Consider the following 26,499-nt stretch of genomic DNA (forward strand, 5'->3'; position numbering starts at 1 on the left):
AGGTTGTTTTTCTCTCACTAAGGACATAATTAAGTTACTCTTTTAGAGTTACTTGAAATAGTTCCTTTCTGTGTGTTACACCACCAACTCAATACAAGAATTCATATGTTTCATTTTGCTTTCCGTTTTTAAGAATTTTCTTCATTGTGTAAAATAATAAATTAACCCACACAAATTTCTAAGACAAGATATGTTCACAGAAGTCTCTGTTCCCCGTGTCCTTTACCTTATTTCCTCCCTCCCTCTAGAGCAGGGGTCCCCAACCCCCAGGCCACGGACCGGGTCTTTGGCCTGTTAGGAGGGGGGTTGCACAGCAGGAGGTGAGCCGCAGGCAAGCGAGCGAAGCTTCATGTGTATTTACAGCTGCTCCCCTCCCCTCGCATTACCGCCTGAGCTCTGCCTCCTGTCAGATGAGCAGCAGAATTAGATTCTCATAGGAGCGCAAATCCTACTGTGAACTGCACATGTGAGGGATCTAGGTTGCGAGCTCCTTATGAGAATCTAACGCCTGATGATCTGAGGTGGAGCTGAGGCAGTGATGCTAGCGCTGGGGAGTGGCTGCAAACACAGATTATCATCAGAGAGGTTTGCACAGAGACCATAATAAATCAACTGCTTGCAGACTCACATCAAAACCCTATCAGTGAGTGGCAAGTGAAAACAAGCTCAGGGCTCCAGTTGTATAATTATTTCATTATATATTATTGTAATAATAATAGAAATAAAGTGCACAATAAATGTAATGTGCTTGAGTCATCCTGAAACCATCACCCCACCACCCCCGGTTTGTGGAAAAGTTGTCTTCCACGAAACTGGTCCCTGGTGCCAAAAGGTTGGGGACCACTGCTCTAGAAGTTGCCTGTTTTGGTTTAGTTTTGATTTATCCTTCTGTTTTAAAAAATAGCAAGTATATATATAAATATTCTTAATTGATACATAATTTAAACATATGTGAATAAATATAGTCACATCACTTGAAATTTTCTGTGGTGATAGAAATCAGAAAGTGGTTGCCAGGGTTTGACTGGAAAGGGATTGAAGGAATTTTCTGGGGTGATAGAAATTCTTATCCCTACCCTATCACCTCCTAGCATACTGTGCTTTGAAAAAGCATACTGTGCTTAAAGAAAGACATTGCTGGTACAATAAAGATTTTGTTTCAGGAAAGGAAAGAAACAGTACTAATATCACAGGAAATGAATAATTTTTAGACAAGGTCAATGGGGATAGAGCATAACGTTCTAAATGTGATATTCTTGGAGTAAAATTTTGAAAATAATTTTGTGTTTTAAGATATAGATCAAACTCAGTTTTAAAGAAAAACAGGTGAACTTTTAACAAATTTTGATTTTAGTGTTCAACAGTTTATTCTAAACTTATTGGAATTAACTTTTTTATTCTAAGCTATAATAATCTGGGTCTCATCAAACTCTTTTCAAGTAACCTTTTTCACTCTAATTTTTTCAAATCTATTTTTAATGACTGATTCTACCATTTTTGTATTTAGGGCCACAGAGAAGTTTGATGATTGTAAAGCAAAACGTGACACCCGCACCTCATGTACTGTTGATTATTCTCCTGTGTATTTTGTCAACATTGAAGTCTGGGTAGAAGCAGAGAATGCTCTTGGGAAGGTTACCTCAGATCATATCAATTTTGATCCTGTAGATAAAGGTAGTTATAAACCTAAATTTGAGAATTTATTAGAATATACAATGGTTTTATAAATTAGTTTTAAGTTTAATTAATGTAGAAACAAGCATTTATTTTATTATCTTAGTGACTTATACAAATTCACTTTATCAACAGCATTAAAAATAATTTGGAAAAAGAAAAATATCCATAATCCAACCACACTCACAGCTGTTTTCACTTCGACTGTTATCTTCTGGTATTTGTCCAAATATCAAACATTTTATAGCATTGTAATCATAATATACATGTTCTATTTTTATTCTTTTTTAAAATTTCATATATCATAAATACTTAACTGTCTTTTAATACCTGAACCTGAAAAGATTAACACATGTAATAAACTGACAAGGAAAAAAACTAGAGTTTCTTTAGGAGCCTTTCCTTTCCATTATAATAGTATGGCATAGCATTGCTTTTAGAGAAATTATTTCATTTGGTGAGAATAAAAGAATACTGTGAAATAAAATCTAAAGAGTATATTTGACTTTGTATAAGAAGTTATAATCTATTGGATCTATTTTAATTCTTCAGTGAAGCCCAATCCACCACATAATTTATCAGTCAGCAACTCAGAGGAACTGTCTAGTATTTTAAAATTGACATGGATCAACTCAAGTATTAAGAGTTTTATAAGACTGAAATATAACATTCAATATAGGACCAGAGATGCCTCAACTTGGAACCAGGTAAATTGAAAGTTACTGTTTATTCAAATAGTCTTTCTTGCAACCCACTAACCTAAAAATCCCAATCATTTTCTGAATGTCTTAAGTTTCTGGTTATGTGAAGTATTTTGCTTGACACCTCTTCTAGATCTGTATCTCAAGCAAGGACCAACAGGAAGACATCCAGATAGAAAATACAATTTTGCTCAATACAGTAGCTTTAAAGTGAAATATGGAAGTGATGCAGGATTATAGGGAATAGCATTTTTGACAACAGGTGAAAGGACCACAAATAACAGGAAGTAGATTAAGTAGAGGAGTAAAAATGAAGAGATTATGCAGATAAGGTAGAGCAGGAGTTAGCAAATGACATCTGCAGGCCAAATCCAGCCTGTCATCTGTTTTTGTAAATAAAGTTTTCTTGGAACACAGCCACACACATTTGTTTACATATTGTCTCTGACAGTTTTTGTGCTACATAGAAAGAGTTGAGTAGTTGCAACAGAGACCATCTGGCCCACAGCCTAAAATGTTTACAATCTAGCCCTTTATAGAAAGTTTGCCAGCCCATGAGGAAGGGATTGTAAGACTGAAAAGGAAAAAGACAATGTACCCAAAGATGATGCTATCAGCAAAAGAAGTACTTGGAACTTTTCAAAAGGCTATCACCATAGCATTGAGCTCCCCATACTATTTTTTGTTGTAACTCCATTTATCACTAACAAAATGCTTTTGCTTTGTTTCTCTGGTTGCAATAATGAGCTTAGAAGGGAATTGAGCCCATGACCTTCCTACTGCTGTCCTCCATTCCACTTATCTAAAGGGCTCAGAATACAATCAGAAAAAGCAACAAACCAAAATGGATTAATGTTTCATGTTGTACATGAGGATTGTACAGAGAGGATACATACCAGAAGTTCTTCAAAATATTTTTTAATATCATAGAATCTTAATTCATTGGTACAAAAAAGACTCGACACCTATTTGGTATTCAGTGTTGAAATCTCAGAGCAGAGTGGTAGAAAGAACCTGTTACTTATCTGTCTTTATTTCCTGAAAACCAAGTTTATCTACAAAGATAGCTTTTCTTTTTCTTAATTGGGCTGGATATCTTCCTTTTGCCTATCTAGATCTACACTGTACCCTTCTCCACCCTACTCTTTGTCTTGAGATGCTGACCTGTATGGATTTTATCTGTTGGTTCTCTCTAGTTTCCTAGTGAGTTCCTAGCTAATGGGAGGAGGGGTCCTGGCAAGAGAGAGGAGAGAGAGAAGTGAGATCAGCATATTTATTTTCCCTGCTTCCTCCCTGGAGCTTTCCTGTCTCAACCTGAGGTCACTGCTTCTCTCAAGTTAACCCTTTGTGACCCTGTTCTTCCAGGTTCTGGTACCGCCCCTCATCCCTTTGGGTCTAAAGGTGGTAGCACCTAGAAGCCCCAGAGTACTGCCTATACTATCTAAGGTTTCCCTACACTCTGCCCATACTTCCTATAGTAAACCCTCCTTGAATTAAATTCTAATTGGAATTCCCATCTTTTTCCTGCTGAGACCCTGAGTGTTATAAGAGCATAGAAGAAAGAAAGAAAGAAAAGAAAGGATAAAAGGATTAGTAATAGATGTTTCTGTATTTCCCAAACCTATTAACTTTACTGATTTTGACTGCTTATTCACTTGCATTTATTTCTCTCCAGAGCTTGAGTCAAATTAGTCTTCTTTCATTAGTTATTAGTCTTATTTCATTAATTAGCTTTTAAAATCTTAGGCAGTTTAGAAGACCTATAATAAATACCTTTGGGGTTTTTTTTTGGTCAATTTGCTTTGTTTTCAGATTCCTCCTGAAGATACAGCATCTACCCGATCTTCATTCACTGTCCAGGACCTTAAACCTTTTACAGAGTATGTGTTTAGGATTCGTTGTATGAAGGAAGATGGTAAAGGATTTTGGAGTGACTGGAGTGAAGAAGCGAGTGGGATCACATATGAAGATAGTAAGTAAATAAGTATATGAAGAAAAAAGCATTGGAATTCTGATTATAAGTTATGTCTGTTTTTAATAATACAGATCTCATTGCTTCTTATTTTGTGATCATTTTATTCAAACTGATATTTTACACTTCTTAAAGGATATCAAGTATAAAATCTAATATGCATTATTGATAGTACAAACCTTTTTGATACCTAATTAAAGAAAATTATGGAATAGTGTCTTAGATACCACGAGAAAACCATTAACGGTTTGTAAATCCAGAACATTTTATTAAAGGAGAGTAGTCCAGAAATATCTCTAACTAGAGAATCATATCCTGAATCATTAAAATCACCATCTAGCAAAATGTGTTTTAGACCCTCACTATCAAAAAGATATTTGTACTATTGTTTTTATTCATTTTTTCTTTTTTATCAGTACTTAATAAGCCTCTGGAAAAGCATCCTGGCATTTTGGTTGGTTGATTTATTTTCATTTTCCCTTTTTTTCTCATGATAATACAGTGTGTATACTGTAGAATCCAAAAGGCATAAAAAGATACACAGTGTAAAATAAAATTCCTTCCCCAAAGCAGCTAATGTTAATAATTTCTTCTGTAGCCATCAAGAAATAATCCTATGGCATAGTTTTGTTTTTTGGGGGTTTTTTGGAAACATTTTCCTATCATGGTCACCCTCTTTAGGTGTCAGTGGCAGCAGCCATGGCTTTAAAACCTTCCCTACCACCTGTATCCCTTCACTTCCATGGAGCTCTTCCAGAGGTTTCATGAGAGTTACATGAATTGAGAATGTCAAAGGCAGAAAAGTAAAGTACCCCTTCTCCACCAAGAATTTTCTCTCATTTTGATAAATGCCAGGAAAGAAAGTACTCCTACTATTGCTGGTTTGGGAATCCTCGATCAGATCCCTTTGTCTTGGTCAGGAATTCTTTTATTTTTTTAAAAAATTAATTAATTTATTTATTTTGGGCTGTGTTGGGTCTTCTTTTCTGCGCGAGGGCTTTCTCTAGTTTTGGCAAGCGGGGGCCACTCTTCATCGCGGTGCGCGGGCCTCTCGGTGTCGCGGCCTCTTTTGTTGCGGAACACAGGCTCCGGACTCGCAGGCTCAGTAATTGTGGCTCACGGGTCCAGCCGCTCTGCGGCATGTGGGATCTTCCCAGACCAGGGCTCAAACCCATGTCCCCTGCATTAGCAGGCAGATTCTCAACCACTGCGCCACCAGGGAAGCCGCAGTCAGGAATTCTTAAGCTGATATTCTTGGGGCCTTTAAAAGTACTTGGGTCAGTTTGGGGGAGTTCTTGAACTACTTCAAAATGTTGACAAAATATTGTGGTTAGTACTTGTGTGAATTTTCTGGAGCGATGGTACATAACCTTGTCAAATCAAAGAGATATCTGGTGTCCAAAAAGTTATGAACCATTGGATTATGCTTTTCTTCAAATTAGTGAAAGAAGCTCCTAGGTCCTCTTTATGTTAGGAACCATTTCCAGCCCATAAAATTTCCTTCATAACTTCATGTTCTTTATTCTTTTGGGGCTCTGCACTGTACTCATGTATATATCTATTTGAACTCCCTGTACCAGCAGCTTTTTCCCCAGCCTTCCTGGTCTGCCTTTCCTCTTTTCTCTGTTTTGTCAACTGTAGTTACCTCTTCATGATCAGCACATCACGGCTTAGATTTTATTCAGATCCTTTTTTATTCTGTTGAATACCATAGTTTGCAATTATAGTTATAAAAATTTTGAATTTTTAAAACCTAATTATCAGCATTTGATGTTTTGTAAAGTGCTTTTTCACATGGTTGGTGATTATTACAACAATCCTGTGAATTCATTTTTATAATATCCCATTACATTGACTCATCCCAACATAAGGTAGTAAACTTATACTACATTTAGCTCCATTTATTTTAATTTGTTTTCTATTCTTAAATGTATGCATTTAGGGGTTTTAAGCATGTATTTAAATATGATTTTTCAGTTTGATTTTTAGCAATAAGAAATAGTGATACATCTTTGGTTATTGCTTAGGATATATTTGTACCTTTAAAATTTTAAGATTACAAAAGAGTTTCAATGTACTCTAAATCATCAAGCTATCACCCTGACTAAAGGAAGACCCAGGCATATCATGCTGGGATGGGAATAGGCTGGTATAAAGAAAGAGTTAGAGACACCATATGATTGGAGGGCAAGAATATTAAGAACAAAGTAAGAGAACAATTTCTAGGATTTTATTTTACTGTTATAATAAAAAGTTTATGTCATTTCTTTAGGACCATCCAAGGCACCAAGCTTCTGGTATAAGATAGAGCCATCTCATACTCATGGCTGTAGATCTGTACAACTCATATGGAAGGTAAAAAAAAATTGCCTATTTATATTCTTCTATTTCATATAAATATATTTTATATGGTGTTATGAGTGGAGCTTATTTTTGATATCTATTTGATAACTATAATAAATAGAAACAGAAAGCCTTATATATACTATCAAAAAGTCAGGTTCCTAAACTACAGGTGATACCTCATATATATTTCAGCGTAGTTCCGTGAAAGTTATGTGAGAAGAGGGGCCTTGTTGTTGTTTTTTTATAAATTTATTTATTTATTTTTGGTTGCGTTGGGTCTTCGTTGCTGTGCACAGGCTTTTCTCTAGTTGTGGTGAGCGGGGGCTACTCTTTGTTGTGGTGCGTGGGCTTTTCATTGCGGTGGCTTCTCTTGTTGCAGGACACAGGCTCCAGGTGCACAGGCTTCAATAGTTGTGGCACGCGGACTCAGTAGTTGTAGCGCATGGGCTTAGTTGCTCCGCAACATGTGGGATCTTTCCCGGACAAGGGCTCGAACCCGTGTCCCCTGCATTGGCAGGCGGATTCTTAACCACTGCACCACCAGGGAAGTCCTAGCGGCCTTGATTTTACCAAACTTTTCTCAGTGCCTCATAGAAAATAATTAATCAATGTTTTGGGTAATCAAAGTGTATGCTGGTAATAGGAAATAAAGTTGTTGTGCACTCCATAAATGTTCATGAGTGGATCATACTAAAGTAAGGTAGAAAGAAAAATACTCAAGACATAAAATAATTTAGGCCAACATAGCCACAGTGCAGAATTGTGTAGAGAACAAAAGGCTAACAGAATGGTGCTTTCCCTCGTAGTTGACGTCATGCTTTTTTTTTTTTTTTTGCGTTATGCGGGCCTCTCACTGTTGTGGCCTCTCCTGTTGAGGAGCACAGGCTCCGCAGCCATGGCTCAGGGGCCCAGCCGCTCTGCGGCATGTGGGATCCTCCCGGACTGGGGCACGAACCCGCGTCCCCTGCATCAGCAGGCGGACTCCCAACCACTGCGCCACCAGGGAACCCCCGTCATGCTTTTTGAAGTCAGTCTTCATTCAGTGTATAGTAGTTTTACTTCAGTAGTGAGTTCAAAGTAAGGTTGCCAGTCCCTTCCAATTAAATATTTAGAGATTTGACATATAGCAGAATTTGTGAACATGAAGAAAAACTGATTAACTTTATTCAAGATTTATGAAACACATTTTTAAAAAAAATTATTTTATTACAGACATTGCCTTCTTTTGAAGCCAATGGAAAAATCTTGGATTATGAAGTGACTCTCACAAGATGGAAATCACGTTTACAAAATTACACAGTTAACGACACAAAACTGACAGTAAACCTCACAAATGATCGCTACATAGCAACTCTGACAGCAAGAAATCTGGTTGGCAAATCAGATGCATCTGTTTTAACTATCCCTGCCTGGGGCTTTCAAGGTTTGTGTCCCTTAGATAGAGCCCGACTTATGAATGGGAAAGGGTAGTTAGGTATTGACAGGGCTCCTGTAAAAAATTGTAAGTATTCTAAGACTGTGTCTTCAGTATCAACAGTGATCATATTTTTAGAAGTCAGTCAGCAGCCAAACCTGGTCGATCATTTTGTGGCTCACTTAAACTTTGCAGTAAGCTACTTAATTCATTTAAGCATTTTCTGATTATCTTTTTTAAAATATATTTTTAATGTTTTAGGAACTTTATATGTATATGACTTAAATATATTGTTTTTCTATAGCTTTATCTGTAGCTTTCAAAGAAAAAAAACATTACAACTTATGTACACAAAACACTTGAAGAACTTTGGGAAAGGAAGAATTTAAGTTCCAAAATAAATCGACTATTTACTTTACATGTAAATTATAATAAAGTGCTTTTATTCATGTAAATACATGTTAATATTATATGCTACAAAAACGTGATAGCAAGATCACATGGTTATGGAAAAGAATGTAAAATATTGGAATATCAAATTTTTAAATGTTCATTTATCATATCAGTATTCAAACTTTGTTTTAAAGCTACTCACCCCATAACGGATCTTAAAGCATTTCCCAAAGACAATGTGCTTTGGGTAGAATGGACTGCTCCAAATGAATCTGTAAACAGATATATACTTGAGTGGTGTGTGTTATCAGATAAATCGCCCTGTATCCCAGACTGGCAACAAGAAGATGGTACTGTACATCGCACCTATTTAAGAGGTATACCTGGCTACAAACATTTAAGTTGCTGTCCTTTTTCTAGCTCTTCAGACAGATTTTTCTTTTACATATTCGTTTCTGCTTTGTGGTCCATTGAAAAGATACCCAGTTTATCATAGTTGCTAGTTACGTCTTGTGTACTAGATTTGTGACTCTCAGCAAGTCACACTTAACCTCTCTAAACTGCAGGGTCTGTTTATGGACTAAGTGGGGTTAATACTATCTTCTTGTAATATTCCACTGTTGTTTCGATCATCAAAGGAATGTTCACAAAACTAAAGTAAGATAAATACAAGATAATTCAACCTCTGTTGCTAATAGTATCTCTGTACCTTATTAAATTCCCTCATCCTTTAATGAGAAAATATTTTCCCTGAGCATCTAGATGGCTTATTAACTTCTTATAGCTGTTGAAGAAGCGAAGCAGAACTAGAACTTAGATTTCCTTGTCTTTTAAACTGCAAGTACTAATAATGAAGGACAGAAAGTAATGTATTATAGAGCTCCAAAATGGGTTGCTCTCATTGTAAGATACTACTTATCAAGTGATACAACAACTTTAAAGAGAAAACAAAGCATTCAGTTTGTATGTGTGTAAAGAAGGAAAACCATTAGAATACAGCTTCAAATAATGATTAATCAGCGAAAACATGTTAACAAAGATCTACCATATATCTTTATATATAGCCATAAACTTAATGAGCTTTATTCATAACATAGGCTGTTTGGCCCTCATTAACCTATTATTTAATATATAGTTTTACTAATCCTGGTTGTCTAGTTTATCAACCTTATCCAAATAAAAGCAAGGTGGAGCTAGAGAGGAGATAGATTGATAATAACTGGACAATAGGAACTTGTACTATAGCATAGCATAGGCTCTGGAGACCTTCAGGTTTTGCAGGGATCCCCACATAGCTCAGTAGGCCTGATAAAACATCACTGTATTACAGCAGAATATAAAAATATTGTCTTCTTGATAATATTGAATCATCAAGAAAATTACTCTAAGAAATCAAAAAAGTGTATGTCACTTCATGCATAATAGTTAAGGAAATGTAATTCTTACTGAAAGTATAAACTTCAGTATAACAAAAAGAAACTTCTTGCTGTTCCGTGCTGAAGGGATAGATAGATTGCTTTGTTAATCTGGAGAGATTATAAATAAAGGAAACATTTAAGATAATTTTTTCTTTTAAAATTATGTTACTTTCTGGGAGAAATAACACTAATTCTTTTTTTCCCAGTCACCTGACAAACCACAGCCATTAGCACTTTCCCTAGCTCTGATAGTGACATCTTGCACTTAGGCAGTTCTCAGAGAAGTAGGTAAAATGTACAAAAATTGCCAAACTCTAAGGAAGACCCAGGATAATTTGAGATCAGTGTTTTATAAATCCTGAATATAAATGCAATCATTACTTTTATTGACAGTATAAATATTTTTTATTCACTGTATTGGCAATAAAAGTAACCTTTTATTTTCAGTTTTATTCTGTTAAGCTTGAATCCAGTAAACAAAAGGCAATGCTTACTTTAAAAGTTGCAGTTTTAAAAAAAGGAAAGTTCAGTGGTAATAATTTCATAATGTATACAAACGTCAAATCATGATTTAGTATACCTGAAATATGTTGTACATCAACTATATTTCAATTTTTAAAAATGAATGAAAATAAAAGAAAGTTCAGTGGTCATGAAATTATAATGTAAAAGTAAGTAATGGAATTAATTAGTTTTTTTTCACTATAGGGAAAAAAATGCTTAATCCACTATTCTTACTTTAGGAAACCTAGCAGAGAGCAAATGTTATTTGATAACAGTCACTCCAGTGTATGCTGATGGACCAGGACTCCCCGAGTCTATAAAGGCATACCTTAAACAAGCTCGTAAGTCCAGACCTATTTTCTTTGAAAAATGTTGTTTTTTAACTAACAAAGACATTTTATCCCTTTTAAATAAGGATATGTCTTATTATGTTCAAATAATTTCATGATAATGAAATTTTACGAAGTCTTAATGATTTACTAAATTCTAATGATTTTCAGTTGGTAAATACCCTGTTCTGTTTCAGCACCTTCCAAAGGACCTACTGTCCGGACAAAAAAAGTGGGGAAAAATGAAGCTGTCTTAGAGTGGGACCAACTTCCTGTTGATGTTCAGAATGGATTTATCAGAAATTATACTATATTTTATAGAACCATCATTGGAAATGAAACTGGTAATAAAACTATATCAGCTATTAAGAATCAGGGGTTTTTTCTTAAGCTTTTAAATACTAATTTGTCTCACCTTCTTGTGTTATACATCTTAGTATAGCATATTATCCTCAGAAAAGAGATACCTGAGAATATGCTTTATGGTTGCTTTCATGGTCCTATTAAAGAAACATTGTTTTCTAGTAAAATATGTTTTAAGACACTCACAATGTCAAATATAGGCCAAACCAAGCAAGAGTAGTTGAATAAAGCACACTTATTGATTTCTTCCAGCTGTGAATGTGGATTCTTCCCACACAGAATATACGCTGTCCTCTTTGACTAGTGACACTTTGTATATGGTACGAATGGCAGCATATACAGACGAAGGTGGAAAGGATGGTCCAGAATTCACTTTTACTACACCAAAGTTTGGTAAGAAATAATGATGTTTGATCTTTCTTCTTTTTTCTTTTTTCTTTTTAAAATTTAATCAGACTAAAAATGGGCTTAGTTTATATGCTAAAATTTTGTTTAAAGTGCATCTTTGGATTCATATAAATGAAGTGTTCATAAATTATGATTTTTATATTGTTGTTTATCTGGTTTTGGTTATTTCTTTACAGAAAATTTTTTCCTTACTTTTTTGTTGTTTCTTTAATTGTCTCTGACTGGTTTCACTTGTACTCTGTAAATCCCAAAAGAATTGTATATCTTTCTAAATGAGTTTACTTTTTCACTGGCAAAACTTGGATGTGGTCTCTTTCTTCACTTGTTCTTCCTCTTACGGGCAGGTTGCTGTTAAGACTAGTCCACCCTTGCAGTCTCATTTCCATACCTCCAGCTCAGTCTTTAACCTGCTCAAACCAGGCTTCCAACCCACCACTCCACTGAAACCTCTCTAGTGTCACTCACAGAAGACCCCTTACTTGTCCTATCCAATGCATGCTTTTTAGTCATCTTTGTTGTCCTATGCTTCCCAGCATTTGACCCTGTTGGCCTGTTCATCCTTGAAACTGTCTCTTCCCTTCGTTTGTTTTTCTAACAGCACTCTCCTGAGTCTCCTCCCTGTCTGGTATTTTTTTCTTGATCTCTTTTAAATGCTCTATATTCTCCAGAGCTCTGTTCTTGGCACTGTTTTCTGATTTGCCTATTCAAATTCCCTGCCTATGACTTCAGCCATCCTCTCTTCCCTTCTGAAATACATTTTTCCTTCTTTGTTCCATGCCACAACTCTTTGCCAAAGCCAGAAATTTAGGTGCAATTGTAGTAAGTTTCTTCATATCTTTTTCACTTACATAAACCAAGTATCAGGTCCAGTAGATCATGCCTTCTAATTACTGCTTGTGCATGTGCTTTCATAATCTCTTTCTTTGACCCTAAACTTCTCGTCATTTTCCCCACCCTTTTGTCTTTTCCCAGTATGTGGCCCTATACCTTTTCTTGTTTTGGCTATTCCTGTAGCCTCCCTAAAGCAGACTTAAACTGCATTCTTTCCTGTATCTACTACATTTTGAATCATTATAGAAATTACCTTATTTTATTGTAATTGTATTTGTAACACCCACACCCAAGCACCGACAGTGAGTGATAAATAATAAGCTGTTTATCATATAAATAAATAAATCATTCAACCATATTCCTCATTGGTTGAATGATTGCTGAGAGAGCAAATAAGTAGATAAGTGACTACATAAGATGGATATTAAAAGATCCTGAGCTTTGCTGTGATGGCCAACAATAAATATAGGCTATGGGATAAGATTTGTGGTGACATGTTTGTAGAATATATATGTAACAAATACAGGTTTCCCCCACCATCCAAAAGTAGAGCATTCCTATGAAACCTTTCATAAGCCAAAGTGGTGTAGAGCAAAGAGTATTCCCCACTTTTGGAAAGTTCACATTATGCCACTTCACTTTCACGAAAGACCTATGTTAGTACACTAACAAGCTTTTTTCATAAATTTATTTCTGTTAGCAAAAACAGACATTAGGGCTTCCCTGGTGGCGCAGTGGTTGAGAGTCCGCCTGCCGATGCAGGGGACACGGGTTCGTGCCCCGGTCTGGGAAGATCCCACATGCCGCGGAGCGGCTGGGCCCGTGAGCCACACCTACTGAGCCTGCGCGTCTGGAGCCTGTGCTCCGCAACAAGAAAGGCCGCGATAGTGAGAGGCCTGCGCACCGTGATGAAGAGTGGCCCCCCGCTTGCCACGACTAAAGAAAGCCCTCGCACAGAAACGAAGACCCAACCCAGCAAAAATAAATTAATTAAAAAAAAAAACAGACATTAATGTAATTTATGAAAAAAGCTTGTAGTATACTGATGTAGGTCTTTCCTGAAAGTGAAGTGGCATAATGTGAACTTTCCAAAAGTGGGGGGATACCTGTAATATTTGAAATAAAACTTTGTGTCATGATCTTTAAAAAATAGTAATAATAAACTTTAAAAATATTATCCTGATTATAAAAATAGTGTTCATTATAAGGAATTTAGACTATACAGTAAAATACAAAGAGGAAGAAAAACCACTCCTGATCCCTCATCCAAAATAATCTCAACATATTTATATATCCTAGTCTTTTCTGTGCATACATTTTTTTCCAAAAACGAAATCATACTTATTACTTCATCATCTGCTTTTTCCTCTGGCCTATCTATTGTTGTATGGATTCATTATGGCTACTTCACATGGCATGGAATTTGCTCCCAAGGACCATATAGCTTAGTTGAAGAAATATGGTACAAGTAAACAAAACAAACAGAGAGACATTTGAGCCATGTAGATAGTAAATAGAGCAGGAATTTAAAGATATCTGAAGTGGGGAGTTTTACCTTCGAAGATTTTGTGGGGAAGACAATACTTGAGCCTTGAAGTTAAGATGTGGACAGATAGGAAGAAGAAGGCATCTTAGTTCAACATGAGCAAAGGCCCAAGGAATGAAAACATAGTAAGCAGAAGTTCAGCACCAATAAAGGAGAGGATCTTCCTGAATTTGATTTGGCATATGTATGAGAACCTTAGCATTCAGGAATTAATATTTTCCAACCTATAGTTTATTCCTGAGACTTTATCTGATTTCTTGGTTCCTATCATGCTTTGTAGGAGGTAAAGTTACTTACAAAGGGATACGTGTGGTGGAAAGATAAGACCAAGTGAATACTGTATTACTGTAGTACTACTTTGATACTACTTTTTCCTGTAAAAGACTAGTTACAGGGGGCTGGAGGAGTTAACCAGAAACAACCATAGGTAAATCATTAAAAAAATCTCTAATATAAATTGTCCCAACTAGTGATTCATTTGATTAATAAGTCCTCTTTTATTTTTTTATACATCTTTATTGCAGTATAATTGCTTCACAATACTGTGTTAGTTTCTGTTGCACAACAAAACGAATCAGCCACATGCATATACTTGTCCCCACATCCCCTCCCTCTTGAGCCTCCCTCCCCTCCTCCCTATCCCACCCCTCTAGGTCATTGCAGAGCACTGAGCTGATCTCCCTGTGCTATGCGGCTGCTTCCCACCAGCCAACTGTTTTACGTTCAGTAGTGTATATATGTCGATGCTACTCTCACTTCACCCCAGCTTCGCCCTCCCACCCCATGTCCTCAAATCCATTTTCTATGTCTACCTCTTTATTCCTGCCATGCAACTAGGTTTATCAGTACCTTTTTTTTTTTTTAAGATTCCGTATATATGCATTGGCATCCAGTATTTGTTTTTCTCTTTCTGACTTATTTCACTCTGTATGACAGACTCTAGGTCCATCCACCTCACTACAAATAACTCAGTTTCATTTCTTTTTATGGCTGAGTAATATTCCATTGTATATATGTGCCACATCTTCTTTATCCATTCATCTGTCAGTGGACATTTAGGTTGCTTCCATGTCCTGGCTATTGTAAATAGTGCTGCAGTGAACATTGTGGTACATGTCTCTTTTTGAATTACAGTTTTCTCAGGGTATATGTCCAGTAGTGGGATTGCTGGGTCATATGGTAGTTATATTTTTAGTTTTTTAAGGAACCCCCATACTGTTTTCCATATTGGTTGTATCAATTTACATTCCCACCAACAGTTCAGGAGGGTTCCCTTTTCACCACACCCTGTCCAGCATTTACTGTTTCTACATTTTTGATAATGGCCATTCTGACTGGCGTGAGGTGACACCTCATTGTAGTTTTCATTGCAGATAGGGATTCATGTGGTATTTAGGAATCTCAGGCTTGCTGCATTTTAGATGATATTATTCCTACTTCTGCCACTCCTTGTGCCTGTTAAGATTCTCCTAAAATTCTTAGCCCTATGTCAGATTTATCATCTTTTTGAAAATAGTAAATAACTATTAAAAATTTTGCCTGAATTTTACATTTTTATTCCTTATAGAAGATTACATTTATAGTGCAATTATTGAGATTGTTTAAAGCTTTTCCAGGGACTTCCCTGGTGGTGCAGTGGTTAGGAATCCACCTGCCAATGCAGGGGACACAGGTTAGATCCCTGGTCCAGGAAGATCCCACATGCTGCGGAGCAACAAAGCCCGTGCGCCACAGCTACTGAGCCTGCGCTCTAGAGCCCGCGTGCCACAACTACTGAAGCCCGCATGCCTAGAGCCCGTGCTCTGCAACAGGAGAAGGCACCACAATGAGAAGCCTGTGCACCGCAACAAAGAGCAGCCCCTGCTTGCAGCAACTAGAGAAAGCTAGCACACAACAACAAAGACCCGTTGCAGCCAAAAATTAATTAATTTTAAAAAAGAAAATCTTTTCCAATTCTACCCATTAGTTCTAGAACTCAGAGATGAGCTTTTGCTAAGATTCTGCTGAGTGCAGACCATAAATGTAATAAATAGGTTTGAAAGCTCTTACTAGGTAGATAGATTATCTATCCAATAAACTGAACTAATCAATTTATTCCCCCAGCCAACATATATTTTATGCATACTGTGTGGTCAGGTTACTGTGTAAGGTGTAAGTAGCTAGGATATGATTTACCAAGGGGGAAGGGAGGGGGGAGAGAAACACCTTTAAGTTTGAAAAGGTTGTAAAAAAATATTAGGATGGCATTTCATCTTTTCAACAGTAATCTGGTTGGGAAGTTGCATTATTTCTCTTTAGCATATGTGTCAACAGTTATTTTCTTTCTTTCCCCTTTCTTTTTCTTTAGCTCAAGGAGAAATTGAAGCTATTGTTGTACCTGTTTGCTTAGCATTCCTATTGACAACCCTTTTGGGAGTATTATTCTGCTTTAATAAGCGAGACCTGTAAGTACCCGTATTTATATTTTTGCCTTTTCCCCCACCTTTATTACATGCAATGAAATTCATCCATCTTAAGTGTACAGTTTAATGAATTTTTGTAACTGTATATAGATGTATAACTACCACCACACTCAAGATAGAGAACATTTCCATCACTCTAAAAAGTTTCTTCATTCTGTTTTGTACTCTGTCCTCTCCCTCAGCCCCTGGCCACAGCAATCACTGATCTACTTTCTCTGGTTGCAGTTTTACCTTTTCTGGGATTTCACATATATGGAATCAAACAACATGTAATTTTTTGTGTTTGATGTCTTTCACTTGACATATTTTTGAGATTCATCCATGTTGCATATATTAATATTTTTCTTTTTATTGCTGAATAGTATTCTATAGTGTAGAGATACCAAATTTGTTTACCCGTACACCTATTATGAAAGTTTAGGTTGTTTCTTTGATTTTTGGCTATTATGAATAGCTAAAATATGTATGTGTTGTTACGAACATTCACATACAGATCTTTGTGTGACGATATATTATCATTTATCTTGAGTAAATACTTAGTAGTGAGATTGCTGGGTCATACGGTAAGTGCATATTTAACTTTATAAGAAGCTGTTTTCCAAAGTGTTTGTACCATCTTGTATTCCCAAGAGCAATGTGAGCGTTCCATTTGTTCCATATCATCCTCAATTCTTGGTACTGACAAGGTTTTTAATTTTAGCTATTCTTTCTCATGGGTTTGTAGTGCTATCTCATTGTGGTTTTAACTTCTGTTTCCATGATAACTAGTAATAGATCTTTTCATGTGCTACCTATACGTCTTCTTTTGTGGTGTGTCTTTTGAAATCTTTTGCCCATTTTTAAATTGGGTGATTTGTCTTGTTAATATTGAGGTTTAAGAGTTCTTTATATATCTGGTTACAAACTTTTTGTCAAATATATGTTTTGCAAATTCTGAACTGTGGCTTGCCTTTTTATTCTCTTAACTGTGACTTTAGAAAAGCAAAAGTTTAATTTTGGTCAAGTCCATTTTATCAGGGTTTTTTTTTAATGGTTCTTGCTTTTTATGCCCTGTTTAAGAAATCTTTGCCTAACCCAGTGTCACAAATATGTTCTCCTATATTTTCCTCTAGAAGTTTAATCATTTTAGCTCTGTGCTGTGATCTATTTAGAATAAATTTTTGTGCATGTTGTGAAGTCAGGGTCAAAGTTTTTTTCCATAGATATCTAGTCATTCCCAGCATCATTTATTGAAAAGGCTATGTTTTCCTATTGAATTATCTTGAACCTTTGCCAAAATCAATTATCCATATAAGTCTGGATCTATTTGTGGACTCTCAATCCTGTTCCATTGTTCTATATGTCTATTCATCCTGATAACACGTGGTCTTGATTTATTATAGCTCTATAGTAAGTTTTGAGACCAGGTGGTAGCATTCCTCCTATATTTTTTTTCAAAATTATTTTTGCTAGGTTCTTTGCCTTTTCATATAAATTTTAATATCAGCTTATAAATTTCCTTTAAAAATCTGTTAGAATTTTTATTGGAATTTTATTGAATCTGTCCATCAGTTTAGGGTAAAATGCAATCTGAACATGAGTTCACATGTTCATGAGTCAAATAAATCTTTCAGTACGTGAACGTGGTATATCTCTATACTTATCTTGGTTCCTTTTGCAATGTTTTGTAGTTCAGGCCTTGCACATCTTGTGTTAAATTTATTCCTTCCTAAGTGTTTTTTTTCTGTGTGCTATTATAAATAGAATTTCAAATTTTTTACTTTCTAATTGTTCATTGCTAGTATATTGAAAAGTGCAATTGATCTTGTAAATATATTGGTCTTGTATACTGAGATCTTCATAAATTAATTTAGTCACTTTTTGGATTTTCAACATGCACAGTCATGCTGCCTGCAAGTAAAGATTCCAGTCTTTATACTTTTAGTTCTTTTCATCATTGTACTGGCTAAGACCTTCAGTACTATGTTGAATAGAAGTGGTAAGAGCCAACATCTTTCCATTATTCCCAATCTTAGGCGAAAAAACGTTCAGCCTACACCATTGCATGTTATATTAGCTATAAGTTGAGGAAGTTCTTATATTTATGTTTTGCTAAGAGTTTTTGTCATGAATGGATATTGAATGTTGTCAAATGCTTTTTCTGCATCTGTTGAGATGAGCTTATGATTTTTCTCCTTTCTTTCTTAAATATGAATTTTATTCATTGATTTTCAGGTGTTATACCTTGCATTCCTTGGATTTTGCTAGATTCGGTGTGTTAATTTTTGTATTTTTATGTTCATGAGTGATATTGGTTTGTCCTTTTTGTGGTGTCATTATGTAGTTTTGGATTCAGGGTAATACTAATTATCTCATAAAATGAATGGCCTCAGGACATATTACCTCTATTTTCTGGAAGAGTGTGTAGGGTTGGTATTATTTCCTCTTTAAATGTTTGATAGAATTCACAAATGAAGCCATCTGGGCCTGCTGTTTTCTTTGTGGGGAGATTTTTTTTTAATTAAAAATTGAATTTCTCACAAGTATAGGGGCTATTGAAGTTTTCTTTTTCAATCTGTTTTGGTAATTGGTCTCTTACAAGGGATTCATCCATTTTTTTTTTTTTTTTGGTTGGTCAGTTCATTTAGGTTGTTAATGTTATTGCTTTTTATGTTATGTCCAGATTTCATAGTTGTTCCTGCAGGACAGTCTGTTAGGATCTTATTACTCATCTTTATTTGAACTTATTCTCAAGATGACTCATTTCCTGTGTACCTATGTACACTATGGACCTCTAATGTTGGGCTAGGGACTGTATTAAGGTAAACATATTTAAATAGATTTTTTATGATGGGGGATATCCTGAATTCATTGTTAGCCTTTTCTTCCTTGTGAAAAATCAAATTTATTTTATCTTGTACCAATGTGAAAATTGAACATTTTGGGGGTTTTGTTTTGGGGAGAGAAGGTATACCACAGTTTTTTGTGACCCTGGCTAAAGTTTTTAAGTGTTGTTGTTTGTTTTAATTTATTTTATTTATTTTTGGATGCGTTGGGTCTTCGTTGCTGCGCACAGGCTTTCTCTAGTTGCGAGCAGGGGCTACTCTTCATTGCAATGCATGGACTTCTCATTGTGGTGGCTTCTCGTTGTGGAGCATGGGCTCTAGGCGCACAGACTTCAGTCGTTGTGGCACGCGGGCTCAGTAGTTGTGGCTCTTGGGCTCTAGAGCACAGGCTCTGTAGTTGTGGCACACTGATTTAGTTGCTCCACAGCATGTGGGATCTTCTCAGACCAGGGCTCAAACCCGTGTCCCCTGCAGTGGCAGGCAGATCCATAACCGCTGCACCACCAGGGAAGCCCTTTAAGTGGTTTTTATTGCAGAATTTAATTCCAGAGATTTTAAAAAATTGAATACTGATTATCAGCTTTAGTCTTATAAACAAACACTTTTTCTTTAAGGATAAAGATCCTCATGCATTTTCAACAGTATTTCTTTTTCTATTGGTTACAAGAAAAATAACGTTTTTGTTAGCTTCGGGATACAGTAGGTATTTTTCGTTTATTTAATTGGTTTGATTCTTAAGATTCTTGGATGATAATGTTTAGAAATAGGGACTATTCATTGTTTATTAACATGTGGTTCTACATATGCGTTATTTCTTTTCTCTCCAGAATTAAAAAACACATCTGGCCTAATGTTCCAGATCCTTCAAAGAGTCATATTGCCCAGTGGTCACCTCACACACCTCCAAGGGTAAGAGAAAATATTTCTGACTTACTTGTAATACACAAGCATATTACGATATATTGTAGAGTTCAAGCAAAAGATAATCAGACTGAATCGAAAAGTAGATGAAAATAGTACATAAATGAGAATTTTAGTCAAAATTTAAAATAATACTTATGTATTCTAGGAGTTTATTATCACATAGCATATTTGTCCTTATATTCCCAATTCTATTTAGTATACATTAAAAATATTTGATTGAACTTGTAAGTTGAAAACCTATGTTTTAATGCTGCTGTGTGATAATTCTGTTGTAAGGCAAGCATTTTAGATTATATATTAAAATAAAAATTTAAATCTATCATTTTAACATGATTAAATGGCTTCTGGAAACCTACAGTAAATTCCTTGAACTTCCCTAACGGGGGAATGATTTGTACTTATTATCTTCTGACAGTCCTTTAATTTTAGATTAGCAGATTGAAATGTATATCCTATGAAACTTCAGTCATTTGAGTTTGATTTAATGTTTTCCTCATTTTTCTATCCAATTAATCCTAGGCTGCCCAGACTAGGCATGAAATATGAAATTTTATTTCTAGACCTTTAAGTTTATCAAAATGTAACACCAACAATATTGACTTAGAATTCTGAGGAAATACAGTCTAATTCATACTTTTTAGAATCATTTCACAATATCCGTGATTCACGTGATTTAATTAGTGATATAGATTATCTCTGCACCATTAAAAGTTACTGAGAAGTTTCAGAGATTCATTACTCTGTGGCTTTAACTAATATGTCATATGTAATTATTTCAGAGTTTCTAAATGAACATGCACCATAGGTAATAATTCATTTTCTCTCTTTCTTAGCATTTTAATTCAAAAGATCAAATGTATCCGGATGGCAATTTCACTGATGTAAGTGTTGTGGAAATAGAAGCAAATGACAAAAAGCCTTTCCCAGAAGATCTAAAATCATTGGACCTATTCAAGAAGGAAAAAATTAATACTGAAGGACACAGCAGTGGTATTGGAGGGTCTTCATGCATGTCATCTTCTAGGCCAAGCATTTCTAGCAGTGATGAAAATGAATCTGCACAGAACACTTCGAGTACTGTCCAGTATTCCACTGTGGTACATAGTGGCTACAGACACCAGGTGCCATCGGTCCAAGTGTTCTCAAGATCCGAGTCCACCCAGCCCTTGTTAGATTCTGAAGAACGGCCAGAAGATCTACAGCTGGTAGATAATGTAGATGGCAGTGACAGCATTTTGCCCAGGCAACAGTATTTCAAACAGAACTGCAGTCAACATGAAACCAGTCGAGATATTTCGCATTTTGAAAGGTCAAAGCAAGTTTCATCAGTCAATGAAGGAGATTTTGTTAGACTTAAACAGCAACAGATTTCAGATCATATTTCACAGCCCTATGGATCTGGGCAGATGAAAATGTTTCAGGAAGTTCCTGCAGCAGATGCTTTTGGTCCAGGCACCGAGGGACAAGTAGAGAGATTTGAAACAGTTGGGATGGAGGCTACAATTGATGAAGGAATGCCTAAAAGTTACTTACCACAGACTGTAAGACGAGGTGGCTACATGCCTCAGTGACGGACTAACTCCTGTTACAACTTTGGAAGTACCTGTAAAGTAAAGCTAAAAGTATTTTATCTGTGATTTCAGCTCTTCACTCACTGAAGATGATCATTTGCCATTAAGGACAAGAAGGTACTGTCCTCCCATGTGGGCTGTTTCCATTCCAGAATATCTGGGATTTGACTTAAAGCACTACATAAACTGACTTCATCCTCCAAATAGCTGAATGACTTTGTGCTGTTTCAGGATGTTTGCACTGAAGAAAAACAAAGCTTGTCTTAAATTTATAAAGTGAAACTTTTTGTTTTGCTATCTAGAAAACAGAGGGTATTTAAATTAAAAGCAGTGGTAAACTTAGCACAGTTATACTGATTTTTAACGAGAATAGTCATCAAATATCGAATCTTGGGGAGAATTAGCATAAAAATTAGGGGAGCAAGATCTAGACCCTCTACTTCAAGTGACAACATAATTTTAAAAGAGTCCAGATGGTACAACTAATATGAGCCCAGCTTTTGTTGTCTGACAAAAAAAAAAGAAAAAAATTGGGCTTATTTATAATCATACCAACATATATTAGTTCTCGTCCATTGGTAATGATGCTGCCAGTTACTGGAGAAAAGGAATTCTGGAGTTTTAACTTGGCAAACTAAAAATATTAATTTTTTAATATTAGACAGTTAAGTAAATTTTCAAACATTTGCTTTCTATCACTATTGACAATCTCCGAAGATCCATTTCACAAACTCAGCAGAGGGTCCAGATAAGAGCTAGGAATGAATGTGACGAACTATCTTAAACATTTAAAAAATCCTTTGTCATTTATAAAGGCTTAAATTGTTAACATTTTTCTATACATGTATGTAAACATTATTGACCCTTCTTGTTAAGACGTCAGAGAATTTGGTTGATGAAGCACTTTATACAGTATGTCTGCACCTTAAAATGTGTTTTGATTCAATATGCTTTGTTTTTTAAGTAGGCCAAGACTGAGTTTTTTCTTTCTTTCTAGTAGGTGTTTGAAGCAGACTAATAACTTAGAAGGCTTGGGCAATACTCACCAAAACAAACAAAGCACCACCCCAAAAATGTACATATTGATCTTAGGAAATATCACAGTTGGCAAATATCCTTATTGTAGAGGCACTTAATGAAGAGATAGTATTTTAATGTCTGCCAGTTCTGAGGTAGGTGGAACTTAGTTCTACATGATGATTTAGGAATATTTTAAACCTCTTCCCACATGTTCTGTTCTTAAGGGGAAAAGTGAGTTGGGCTTCCAGAGTTTAGCACTAAACTCACTTTCGCATTTATGTTATTCCCTACCCACCACGTTTGACAAGGAGGCAGGGGCTAAAAACTAGGAGCTGAGTAAGTAAGAAGAAATTGTCATGTGGTTGACTACTGCTGTCAAGTAAGTTTGTGTTGTTTTTCTGTCATATTTAATTTACAGAAACCAAGCCAACTTAAAATAGTTTGTAGAGGTTATTGAAGAATAAAAGGCTGAGAAAAATTAGTACACATTTACAGTTGAGATGTAACTCAACTCATTACTCTCTCAATATTGTTCACATTAGACTTGCTGTTATGCTTTATCCCTTGTATTCTTGCCTGATACTTTTCAGAGTTCTTTCTCATATATGGTCTTTGCGAGACAGAGCAGATGCTTTATTCTGATATATCCTGTTCTACTTTAGGCAAAACCAACATGAGATTGGTAGAATGTCAGAATTAGTAGTAGATGAGGAAAATTAGGCACAGACAGGTCAAGTTGGAACAGAGAGACCCCAAACTCACACACACTACACACTACAAGGTAATAAGCATTACCACCATTTAAGTTGGTCATCAAAGGCTGGTCCAAATCAGGACAAGATTTATCTTGCTAAATGTCAACAAATTTATATCTATTACATTTTTCATTTCCTCAAAATAAGTAGTCATGTTGTTATAACCATGTTTAGCTCTAACCTTCCTCCTAACAAATAGCAGTGTTGTGGAGAACATTTTAGTGTGGAGATTGTACATGGGAGGTGGGCAGTTATAAAATGTGAACTCATGATCTCTGGGAATCAGAACAAATAGTTATTTAAGAAAGGACATCATATAAGCAAATTTGTATGTTGAAACTTGTATAGAACATGGTGCAGTGAGTGAATGCCCCCCAGCCACAAAAGCACTTTAGGCATATTAAATGGATATAGTTACTGTGCAAAAATTCATTCAGGAAATAAATATATTTATGTAATATACATCTTTGCCCCAAAAAAGAAAAGCAATCATGAAACTTAAGTACAAAATTACTTTCATAAGGCATGTCTTAGAATAATCTGTCTTGATATATGTAAATTATATTTTAGGTAGGCCCAGAAACAAATCCAGTTAATTTATGTGAAAATTAGACTATGTTTAAGATAGTGGATAAACTACTCATTAAATATATAGTATCCAAAAATTTGATGCAGTTGCCCTCTTGCAAGATTAAAAAAAAAATAAGCATATGTTACATGTGTTGTTACTGTAATTTGATTGTTACTGGTGTCTTTGGTATCCTACCCTCATCCTTCATAAAGGCATGAGGCTAAATAACTGTTGGAAAACTATCAGACTTCAAACCCACTAAAATCTAAAAGTTTAATTCTTTTTTAACATGGATCATTCAGCACTAGGGAACATACCCAGCATGTGAGCAGAAGCAAGGGAAAAAGCAGAATCATTCACATGTTTTGTGTTCACATCTGTTCTGTGCCTAGTTGTTTGTTTAATTTCAACCTTTTTCTTTGATAAGAGATTTTTTTTTTTACGCACGAAGTCATCCAAGACCCTAGTTTATTGTGAAGTTTAGGGTTAATGAAGTTGAAATATACTTTTAAAACATATATTTATGAAAAGTCAAATTTAAAGTGGAACATCTAAAATAGCACTATAAATAGAAATCAAATTTAAAAGATGTCTTTTTTCTACTCACATAGTTTAGTTAAAATCATGACATAAATTTAGAAATAGAATAACTATATAGTAGAATTCCCTAAAATATTTCTGTTAACTGGCATGTACTGACCAACTATAAATTAAGTAGGAGAACTCTTCCTAGTCTATTCCGTTATATTCCACACCAACCTCCTCCTCTCTTTGGTGTTAGGAACAAATTTCTATACCATACATTTCTGTTTCAGTAGTTTTTTTGTTGAAATGGGTAAAATGTCAAAATAATAAGCTACATAAAACTTAAAGTTCAATTGTTTAAAAATATTGGGATAGCTTTCTGTTGGAGGTCGTGTTAGATTCTATTGCCCAGGTAAGATTACTTTAAAAATTTCTTTGCACGTTTGTAAATTAAAAGAATATGAAGCCATAAAATGGCAAGATATTTAGGTTTAAGAAATTTTAAACTAGCAAACTTACAGCCTAATTCTATAAACTGGTCCTTGGTAGCCGTTCCTTTTCAGGCTATTTATAAACAGAATTTAGATGTATGTCAAAACAAAACTTTCCAAAGCTAAATGTATATCTTTTGGGTTAATCTATTTTTTTTCATTGTATATACTACTTGTATGTGTATCCCCACGATATTCTAATATACATTGCATTAAAAATAAAAAGGCAGCTCTGGATGAGCTCTTTTGTTACCTATTTCTAAATTTTTTAATAAGGCTTTTTGTAGTCAGTTCCTTAAAACGGGTTAAACTTCATTACACAGTTCTTTAAAGTTGATAGATCATGATGAAAATGAATTTAAGGCCAATGGTGATAGATGTTACAGACCTTTTATCCCTTAAACATAAGCTTTGAGAATGATAACTACATGCTTCAGATGCTGTTACATGAATATCAAAATGTGATGTGTCAGAAATAAAGGGATAGTTTAAAGGTGGATATTTGAAAATTCTTTAGTCTTAGTATATATATATATATATATATATATATATATATATATATATATATATATATAGAATAGTATACTCTAAAAATAAGTGTGCAATTTGCTAGTACTACAGTACAGTGAGCAGCATTAGGTATGTCTCCTATTTATACCCTATGTCCCATTTAATTGTAAGTGCAATCCTTTTAAGTTCACTTGCTCTTCTACCCCGACCTAATCTAACTTCATATAGAAGGCTTGTCTAGAAAGACTATTGTATGTATTTTCACTTTTGCACAGTGAATTGCATGAGCAACTTGTAACCACAGCTATTGTTTTTATGTTGACATAACTCTAAATGTTCTCTTATATATCAGCTTGCATCCTTTAAGTAAATTTAATAAATTCTTAACTCAGTTTTTTTCTGGGTGTGGTCACTACCAGATGTCATTAAACATAATGTTTAAGGTAACAGTATTTATACGTGTTGGGCCTTTGTGTAAACTAGGTGCTTTTTGAGGGTTCTGTGGCTTTTTAAATGCTCATTTAGCATAATGGATAGGGTTTAGAAGAAAATCAATACCCTATCTCGGCCTTAATAAATACAGACTTGGAGGTGGCAAATTCATTTACCATTTTTCTGGATTTACTAAGATGATTTCTGGAATCCCAGCATCTTACCTCCCAATGGATATTTTTTAACTGGGTTGCCAGGGGACCAACCAAGTACAGAGGTGCTGTGCCATCCTGTGGCCTGTCTGTGCCCACACTCTACTAGAGTCTTGTCACAGTGAGGCACGAAGCGGATTGATCCATAGCATCCCACTGCTGCCCCCTGAGGTTGCTGAGTAGTAGTGTATGAAAGTAACAGTTCCACCTGGAAGGAAATCTGAACTACTAGATTTGTGTCTTCACATTGTGATTTTATCTTAAATATGCAGTAAATGAAAAATCCACAAACACACAAGTTA

The 26,499-nt window shown here is 35.4% G+C and overlaps 1 protein-coding gene across 3 annotated transcripts in view; it reads left to right on the forward strand.

Annotated features, from left to right (window-relative positions):
- IL6ST (interleukin 6 signal transducer) overlaps positions 1-25,949 on the forward strand; it is a 49,209-nt gene extending 23,260 nt beyond the window's left edge. Inside the window, exons 5-16 of one of the 3 annotated variants that reach the window (XM_032626666.1) lie at positions 1,508-1,674; positions 2,227-2,381; positions 4,188-4,347; positions 6,620-6,702; positions 7,906-8,116; positions 8,695-8,877; positions 10,662-10,763; positions 10,949-11,095; positions 11,367-11,507; positions 16,247-16,343; positions 20,014-20,095; positions 20,944-25,272. In XM_032626666.1, the coding sequence (XP_032482557.1) occupies positions 1,508-1,674; positions 2,227-2,381; positions 4,188-4,347; positions 6,620-6,702; positions 7,906-8,116; positions 8,695-8,877; positions 10,662-10,763; positions 10,949-11,095; positions 11,367-11,507; positions 16,247-16,343; positions 20,014-20,095; positions 20,944-21,681 (2,266 nt within the window). In that variant the 3' untranslated portion in view covers positions 21,682-25,272. Of the gene's footprint in view, positions 1-1,507; positions 1,675-2,226; positions 2,382-4,187; positions 4,348-6,619; positions 6,703-7,905; positions 8,878-10,661; positions 10,764-10,922; positions 11,096-11,366; positions 11,508-16,246; positions 16,344-20,013; positions 20,096-20,943 lie in introns of all 3 variants that reach the window. The other 2 variants (XM_032626665.1, XR_004349195.1) reach the window with 2 other exon arrangements.
- Positions 25,950-26,499: the final 550 nt, after the last annotated feature.

Source organism: Phocoena sinus, chromosome 3 (genome assembly GCF_008692025.1).
Source record: "Phocoena sinus isolate mPhoSin1 chromosome 3, mPhoSin1.pri, whole genome shotgun sequence".
Lineage (NCBI taxonomy): Eukaryota > Metazoa > Chordata > Mammalia > Artiodactyla > Phocoenidae > Phocoena > Phocoena sinus.